The sequence below is a fragment of the Triticum dicoccoides genome, chromosome 5B (genome assembly GCF_002162155.2).
Source record: "Triticum dicoccoides isolate Atlit2015 ecotype Zavitan chromosome 5B, WEW_v2.0, whole genome shotgun sequence".
Classification (NCBI taxonomy): Eukaryota; Viridiplantae; Streptophyta; class Magnoliopsida; order Poales; family Poaceae; genus Triticum; species Triticum dicoccoides.
This window is the reverse complement of record NC_041389.1, coordinates 12902077-12911416: the sequence shown is the minus strand read 5'-3', so window position 1 is coordinate 12911416 and position 9340 is coordinate 12902077. Positions and strand designations below refer to the sequence as shown.

Below are 9340 nucleotides of genomic sequence, written 5' to 3'. Positions count from 1 at the left end.
TGCAGATCCAGCATAAGCCCGGCTACCAGGCCCATCAACCGCGTTCCCAACAGCCCTATTTTAGGGGAGAGAACGAAAAATAAAATAAATAACGCTCTCTCTAGCAGTTGCCCTATTTCCTCCCAGATCTCTTCCCCGGTCGCCGGACGACGCCTTCCCGCCGCCGCCGTCGCTGCAGTTTCACAGGTTCGTTCCCTTCCCCCGATTTCTTTCTCAGATCGAGCAACGGAGAGATAGCTTACCTTGGGAGGGCGCGGCGGTGGATCCGCGGGGCTGGGGCGGGGAAATGGATGCCGACGTGTTGTTGGACGCTGTCGACGGACCTAGATCCGCGGACACTCGGCGCTGGACCGGGGCGGCGAGGTGCGGAGGGAACTGCGGCGCCCGGGGCTGGGCGGGATCGGGGGAGGGGGAGGAGATATGTGACACGATTTTAAACGTGTGTGTGTGTGCGCTTCCGCTGCGATTTTCCTGCTGCTTTGTTTTGCTACACATGCAAGAATTGCTAATGCAGATCCTTATAGTTTTGCTGGATGTGAATTTTGTTCTGATTGCTGATTGATAAAGAGAGGTGACGGCTGGGAAAGAGATAGAGGTGCTGATGCTGACTTCTGCATTTTCTTCTCTGGATATTGCAACCGCTGTTTCTGTTTCTGCTTCAAGAAACCGACTGCTCATATAAAGAAAGATGAGATTGGGAGAGATGTACTATAGTTTCTATTGGTTTATAGCTGTGAGATTTTGCTTGTGCCGTTTTGATTTGTTTGTTCTTCAGAGCATCCGTGATGTTACATCCAAGTTTACTCATCCTTGCACTTTGAGTTGACTTTTGACAGTGAAGAAAAACATTGGGGACTATGTAGTCTGAGATGCTATCATCTTCTTCTTTTGTTTAATTTGCTTGTTTGTTTGTTTATGGCTTTTCGTTGCTCCAAGTCATGGATCGATGATGTGATTGTAAACTGCGTTATCTATCTCGAACTTCTCAAGTACTGAAGAAAACATTACCTGCTGAGATCCAAGGCACACTTGAAGTTCTTAACCTTTCCTTATTGTTTTGTAGAGGTTTTTTTGTTCTCTGAGTAGTATACTTTGCTGGCTTTGACTTCCCTATGTTTGCAAAAAAGTAAGTCATATAATGGTATAATGTACAGTTGTGTGTCGGTCCGTCTGTCTTTCTTTCTAGACACGAGATGTTCGATCGCATGTTCATCCATAGATTCTGAATTTGGTTTTGTATCCATAGATTCCGAGTTTGGTTTCGTAGATTCAGGTTGGGTCATTCGGAACACTCTTTATGTTTTGGTTATTTATGATTTACAAGCATTTTGATCAGAATTCATACTTCCATGCAGATAGATAAGAACAAGATGGTGATTAATGGCGACGCACCTGCAAGAGGGAGTGCAGCAGCTGCGGCAAGCTTGCGCAGACGTAGAACCACCAGCGGTGCTGCTGCTGGAGGTGGTGGTGGCGCCAGTACGATGCTTCAGTTCTACACTGACGAGGCTGCTGGGCGCAAGATGTCCCCAAATGCTGTTCTGATCATGAGCATAGGGTTTGTTGCCGTCGTTGCTGTGCTCCATGTTTTCGGCAAGCTTTACCGTTAGGTTCCATATGCAAGCTGCCCCTATGAACAGATGAACCCATAGACTTAAATAACTGCATAGCAAATGACTGTCGGATCCTGAAGACATTTCCATATTAGCATATAAGTTTATATACCTGATAATATATACTGAGATGAGACGTTATGGTCGAATCCTTGCAAGAAGGTGCTTTGGCTTGTCACTCGTTCTTTATTACAGTTAATCTTCCTGGGTCCGTGCTTTGTTTCAAATATATGTTGCATACAAGCCATTGCTGTAGTATTAGACTCCCTCCGTCCGATAACAAAAGACGTTTTTGCAACTTATGTAGCTTGCATAAACGTCCTGTATTGTGGGACGGAGGGAATAGATTGGTTCCTGAGACTGAATCAAATGTTCCGGTTGTGTAAAAACTTATGCTTGGCAAATCTCTGAATTGTCGCTTTCTGAATTCTTAGTCACTATAGTAGTTAACTGATGATAAAAATCCAGTTTGTGGTGTCTAACTTGGGAATGATGGCGGTTGTAAATTTACCAGTCTCTTGGTATAACTAAATGATTAACGGTTGTAAATTTACCAGTCGCTTGGTATAACTAAATGATTTAACTTGGTATTTTGTTTTTGTTCCACATTTCAAAGATGGATATCAATTGCTTATGCTTGTAAACAATTCAATCACTTTAGCAACCATTTAGGAATTTTGTCATAACACCACAAATATTTCAAATTCAATATTTTTGGGGCCTTCTCACAAGGAGAAGACCCCCTTTAAAAATTAGGGTATGCTGCTTAATGTGGCGTGCACACGGTATTCTTTAGTAAAAGGCGAAAGAATAGTTCGCTTTGTGCTCACCACGCAGCTGACGATCTTATTTAGCTGAGCTCCCTGCTCTCTCCCCATTCCCAGGCGAGGTGGGACTAAACGATTGGCACCTTTTTTGTTTTTCTTGTAACAATGGGTTTTGGACTGGTTGCCGGCCCACTGAGCGACATTCCTTCCTGATACTGCGGGTGTGTACTAGGCCTATCGAGATACGTCCCAATGGATGCCAGAGGCCCACAGTGTGACAAGCCGGCCCACGTGCGCGCATCCGCTGCTTGTTCTTTTTCGGTCGCAGTCTGCTACTCGTGTTTTTCTTCCCTAAAAAAATGCTACTCGGGGTTTTCCCCTTTTCTTCCAGTTTTGTGTTTCGGGTTTTTTCTTTCCCTTTTTTGCATTTGTTTCTTCTTCTGGCTTTTCCTTCCGTATTTTTCATTCTGTTTATTTGTTTTTCTTCTCTTTTTTGTGTATATTATACAAAGGGTTCACCGTGTCTTACGAAGATGTTCATCGTATGTATAAGAAAAATGTTTACTGTAATTAAGATAATGTTCAACGTATTTTTAAAAACATGTTATTTAAAATAGTTTAGCACATAAAAGTGTTCACGCATATTAAAAAAATTAACACATGCCACAATAATGTTCAGTGTGTATTCAATAATTTTTCAGCATATCTTAAAAAAATGTTCAATGTATATCTAAAATTTGTTCATCATATATATAAGAAATTTCAATAAATGTTTGGGATTAGGAAAAATAGTTTTTTAAAAACTGTTCATGTTTTAAAAGTTTATTCAAATTTCATAATTTCTTCACGATTTTCAAACATTATTAAAATTTATCAAGAACATTTCGTTGACCTTTTTTTCCATAAAATCTTGATTTTTTAAAGGATCTGCCGCTCAACTTAGGACTTTTCTTTTACATCAAAGTACTCTTTTTATTGCAAGGTGATCACCATGTTTTCTTTTACAAGAGTATCAACTATCTCTATGGATGGATCTTCCATCCACTCCGCACAAACCTTACTTCCAGCTAATTTGGCTAAATCAAGTGCAACACAATTAGTCTCTCTAGTAGCATCGTCAAAAAAAATATGTAGGAAATCACGCGCAAAGGTGATATGTATTATCAGAAACTGCCACCGATAGACCTAAAGAGTGACCCCACATTGTTCATTATCTCTATCACCTCGATGTTATTAGAGTTCACCTTTATGCGGTTACATCCGAATATAGTTGCCAAATTGAGACCAACCCGTAAGGCCAGTGCGCCTCGGCCATAAGTGCATATCCGCATCAATCGATTTCCCCATTTCCCGCCACGACGAATCTGCCATTCGAGTCTTTGATGACAGCGCGATACGAGCCCTTGAGTAAGTATGGGTCAAAAACCCCATCCACGTTTAGCTTCATATAGTTGCTCCTTGGTCTTTCTCAGCCATGTCACTTGATTGTTGCCTCTGCTTCACTCGCTATAGTATAGTTAGCAACCAAAGCTCTGATTGCCATTACTATGAGCTTAGGTTTTCCTGAACCTTTTCATTATGCACTAACTTTCTCCTCTGCCAACATAAATACCAGGAACAAAATCTTAGTGCTTCGTTTTTATCAAATCATCGTTTGTACATTGCTCCCTGGTGCGACGTCAGGAGTTCGACTCCACATTTTTGCGGTTTCTTGTGACATGTTTAATTCACTCGACACTTGCCAATCGGCCGGGCTATTAACATGCGCCCTTCAACAAAAGCTTCTATTTGACGCACACTGGCATCCAATAGGAGGTCTCGTGCTAGGGTATGTCCCAAGCGGATGCCACAATATGACAATAGTATTTGATGGTACAAGATGTTGATGCTGCCTAATACCAACTTTGGGAGGTCTTAGCGCAAGTGGGGCGATAGAGGATGACACTTGCATGTTTTTTTTGCATTTCATGTTTTAGATAAGTGATTTCTTTTAAATATTTGTTTATTTTGTTATATATTCAAAAACAATGTTGCTTTTCCTATTTGAGGTAAGTGATTTTTTCTAAATATTTTTTTGATTTTTTTATATATTTGAATTTCTAGCGAGAATACCTTTACAAAAATACCACTTTTGATACATTTGAAGTAGTTATATTTTGTGTTTCAATCATATTTTAAATCAGTTTCATGAAAATTAATTTATTTTAATAGAATTGAAACATATTTCAAATATTCCACTCCATTTTAGAGGAATATTAATACATATCTAAGTTTTTTTTGCACCACTCAAATGGAATATTTTTTAGGTATGTGGAATTCATTTTTTGAATTTTTGAATGAGTTCTCTTTGTAGTTAGTGGTTAAATAATTTTTCGAAAATTGTAATAACTAAAATCTAGTTTTTCAATAGTGAAACCATTTATAATAAATGAAATAGTGGATATGAATAATTGAAAAGAACTCTTTTGTAATAATTTAAATAAATCAAAATATGATTCATGAAATATTTTAGATAAGTAAACTCAAAAATATGTACTCAAATTACTGAGATGTACTCCCTCTGTCCCATAATATAAGAACGTTTTCGACACTAGTGTAGTGTTAAAGACGTTCTTATATTTTGGGACAGAGGGAGTATGTTTAATAAATATTCGAAATAAGTGAACTATGTGATCTGTGAAGTATTTCAACTAAGATAAGTTGAAAAAAATATTGAAATTACTGAAATATATGTTCTGAAATATTTCTAATTAGTGAAACTAGAAAAACTTGAAATCATTGTTCTGCTATAGCTGAAACCACTTGTTCCAAAAACTAAAATAGTTTTTGATTATTATTAAATCATTTTTCTTAGTTGCAATTAATTGAATCATGAAAATCATTTTAGAATTAAATAAATTGTTGAATAGGTGCTAGCAGTTGTGAATTTTATTCCAATCAGTTTGTGAAACAACCAAATTTAAATGATTTAAAAAATATATCTAATATCGGTCTTGTTCGAAAGGTCTTTTCACTGGGATTTAAATATATGTAAAAATCAAAATAGGATTCTAGTTTAAAAGATATGAAACACCTAAATATCACTAAAAAATGCGGTTCCTAATGGAATAGGTAACAAAGCCACTTTGCGACCTACTGCTACTAACTCGCCGCCTCCCCACGTTAAGCTAGTACTTGTTGTTGCATCAAGAGCTATTATGTCGGGCCCAGTAACATGGATATTTTGTGCCCATTGAGAAAAGATAGGTTGTAATTGTATGGGGGTATCCGAAAACATATGTTATGGATGGCCTAAAGCACTCATGGTATCATTATGAATGTACAAGCCAAAACTGTGAAAACTTAGAAATATACATATCCAGTTAAGGTGGGATATGATTGCATCGATGTGTCTTTAAAATATCCAGTTAAGTTCGGAAAGACTGCTTCAGCCTTCAGCCGATTCACCTGTCAGTTTGATGATGGTCACCCGGTTTGTACATCAAGCGGTACACCGTCAGTAGGTTTACTGTCACTCAGATTATACAGAAGGCCACCAGCCAGACCCGTCATCAAGTATTAAAGCTTGACATTACCAGGCACTATGACTTATGATTATGGACGTCCCTTACCGCCAGTAGTGGACATGAATTAGTATACATTATATACATTATGACATCCTGTAACGTGGCCTAGTTCACGGGCGCAGGAGTACGTGACACTCTATATAAGCCTGCCTCTGGCATCCGGCTATACGATCGCGATCTTTGTAATGTCACACTCATATGCAAGAGCAACTCCCAGAAGACAAAGACTATACATACACCTATCTTACTGTCAGATTTAGCACTACGACAGTTGTCACCCACTGTGGGGCTCCGCAGCTATCGTCTCAGTAGATCAATGGCTGGAGTTGTTGCCGATAACGTTGGATCCATGGGGCTGATGAGGAATTTTGAATCCAATGGTCGTTCAACCAGGTACACAACACACATGGTGCGTGCAAACGTGTGACTGTTATTGCTGGCCTTCGTTAACTGCACTGCATGTTTTGCTAATAAGCTACACATCTCACAAGCAGATGAAATGTAACAACGGGTTTTACTACAGAGATGATATTCTGCAGCGGCTTTTACTACTTTCCCCAAGTCGAGCAACACTTGGGGCGTGTTTGGTTTCAGTTTGCAACAGTTTCTGCATTGCATGTCCATCTCAACCCAGTCTGGTTCTTGAAATGCAGCCTCATATGCAGCAGATGCAACTTGTTTGGTTGTCTGCATCGCATGGAGGGGCACTTACCCTGCTGTTTGGTTGTCGTTTTTGTGCTTAGGGTGTGAGCAGATGCAAACTTCAACTGTATGGTTGAAAACAACGTTTGTGTTCTGCTCACCCCATTCAAATGTGGTGGCCTTACCACCACATGATCAGCACAACTGCACAAACAAAGTAAGATCAAACAAAGCAAGCAAGCAAGTAAAGAAATGACAGCAAACTACTTAAGGTTAACATCAGGGGCATCCTCCTTCCCTGCTCCACATCAGGGTGCTGCTCCTGGCCAAAATATTAACATGTTTCCAGCACAAGTTCCCGCATAAGTCTAGCCACACACCATAAAAATTCAACACTAACAACTTAACTTAACTACATAGCATGCTCGATGTCACCAACGCAGTTGTGTCTGCTGCAACAAAATCTACACATGACCGAGGAGTCGTGGTTGTAGATCTGAACCTTCAGTCCGAGTCCTGAGATGCGCACAACGATGAGGTAGCCGAGGACGATCCGGTGGCGGCGGCATAAGTAGTTCCAGCCCCGGCCAAGCACCATGTGCCCCTCGAAGTTTTGGACCTGCACCCAGAACACGCACCGCTTGTTCGCCGACAGCCTGACCGCGCGCGGGAGTCGCTTGATGGCCAGCCATGTGTTCATCACCTCCACAAACTTGTGAGGGACGACGAGCATGACGAGGTCCTCGTTGTCCTTGATCTGCTGGTAGAAGCAAAGCGGCTCCCATGCCCCCTCCTCGTGGCCCTGCCTCGGAGATCGTCCCCTTGAACGAGGCAGGCTCATGAAGGCGATCCTGCCAGGCAGGTCCACCGTCCTGAGCCACCTGTTCATGGGGATGAAATCCTCAGCGCTCTCAGGTCCGGCCACCACCTAAGCTCCTCCACCCGCCACATCCCAGTCACTCTTTAATATCTTGCCAGGCAAGAGGACAAGTATTAGTGCACAAAATCTTTGCAAAATGGGCACTTGCTGTTGGGCAAATGCCACTGGTCAATGGCATTGACCAGTGCACTTGCCCAACAGCAAGTGCCACTGATCAATGGCATTTGCTCATGGCCAGATGCCACTGATCAGTGGCACTTGTTGTTGGGCAAGTGCACTGACCAGCGCCACTGGTCAGTGCACTTGCCCAACAGCAAGTGCCACTAATCAGTGGCATTTGGCCATGAGCAAATGCCATTGATCAATGACACTTGCAATGGCACTGATCAGTGGACTTGCCCAACAACAAGTGCTACTGATATGAGCAAATGGCACTGATCAGTGGCACTTTCTCATGGGCAAGTGCCACTGATCAATGCACTATCCTAAGCATGCAAACATCTAAAAATAGCAAGTGCAAGTGCCAATAGCACCCATGTGTACCATGCACATTTGGCATCATCCTAAAATGGTCCTATTACATGCATGTATAACAATCAACACAAACCCTAGCATGAACACAACTACTAGAATGAACGCAACTACTAGCATGATCACAAATCCTAGGACACACTAGCAGTAGCAGAAAAAAATTGTCCTAGAACACACACTGTAGGATACAAGAATAGATCAGTCCGATTGGATTTGATTGGGATCAAATCCAATCGGGTCTACTCGAATCTATCTAATCTGATCGAATCCACTAACTACTAGCACATGCCTAAGAAAATAAAACCCTAATCTACATCTACGAGCAAGCATTGGGGGGTTTGACTCACTGGAGCTTGCGCAGCTGCAGCGAACAGAGGCCGGGGTGAAAACCCCGGCAGGAAGGAGAGCGGTGGCGGAGCAGAGGAGGATCCGGCCCTGGCGACGGGTTGTGGCATTGGCCCCGTGCTCATGGCCACGTCGGAGGTCGATGAGGACGACGCGCCAACAGGAGAAAACCATTGGACGGGGGTCAAGAAACCCCCCTGCCAAATGGGGTCCCAAGAAGCGTCAACTCCGTGGACGGCGCCGGCGCCGAGCTCAGGAGGACGAGGTCCAGAATCGGCGACGGAGCAGGAACGATCGACGCCGCATTGGCCGGCTCTCGTGGTGGACAGCAGCAGATGGTGGACAGCGCTCACAACGCCGACGCCAGGTCCCTGCCCTAGTTCTGGAGCCCGGCCAGCCAGCGCTCCTGGATGCTGGCGATGCGCTGATCGACGGGGGTCAATGGGCGGCGCGGCGGTGGGTGAGGTGGAGCCATTGGAGGGGAGGAGACGGAGAGGCGGTGAGGCAGAGAGGAAGCGGTGGGAACAGTGCGCTGGGCGGTGACAGGAGAGTGGGGGGGGGGAGTTATCACTACTAGGGAAAACCTTATACACAGAATCTTACCAGTAGCACTTGTTAAAATGAGGCGCTACTGCTACTTATCAGTAGTGCGTCTACCAAAACCGCGCTACTGTTAACCCCTTAGCAGTAGCGCGGCAGGAACCGAACGCGCTACTACTATAATTGCCACACCGTTCCCGACGTGCTAGGTATAGTAGTAGCGCCTTTCTAGAAACGGCGCTACTACTACCGGTTTTAGCAGCAGCGCGTTTTCCCCTCACGCGCTGTTGTTATATCTAATCTCACCTAACCCCCCGTGTGGCCTGATTCCCTCCTCTTCCTCCCCCAATTCACCACACTCTCTCTTCTCCCCCTCATCACCTACGCCTCGCCGCCGTCTCGCCGCCGTCTTCCCCGACCCCGCCTCGCGACCGTCTCCCCCGACCCCGCCTCGCC

The 9340-nt window shown here is 43.4% G+C and overlaps 1 protein-coding gene and 3 non-coding genes across 4 annotated transcripts; 3 read left to right on the top strand and 1 right to left on the bottom strand.

Moving 5' to 3' along the window:
• The first annotated feature begins 53 nt into the window (after positions 1-53).
• On the top strand, positions 54-1793 carry LOC119307063 (protein transport protein Sec61 subunit beta-like). The gene is made up of 2 exons (XM_037583147.1): positions 54-186; positions 1356-1793. Exon 2 carries the CDS (start codon positions 1371-1373, stop codon positions 1608-1610), a length of 240 nt encoding a protein of 79 aa, XP_037439044.1. The 5' UTR covers positions 54-186; positions 1356-1370; the 3' UTR covers positions 1611-1793.
• LOC119313474 lies at positions 774-875 on the top strand. Its single transcript, XR_005151755.1, has one exon. It is a non-coding gene; the product is annotated as a small nucleolar RNA snoR26 (small nucleolar RNA).
• Positions 938-1023, top strand: LOC119313475. Its single transcript, XR_005151756.1, has one exon. It is a non-coding gene; the product is annotated as a small nucleolar RNA snoR27 (small nucleolar RNA).
• A 539-nt stretch (positions 1794-2332) lies between the features above and the next one.
• Positions 2333-2452, bottom strand: LOC119313159. Its single transcript, XR_005151542.1, has one exon. It is a non-coding gene; the product is annotated as a U5 spliceosomal RNA (small nuclear RNA).
• Positions 2453-9340: the final 6888 nt, after the last annotated feature.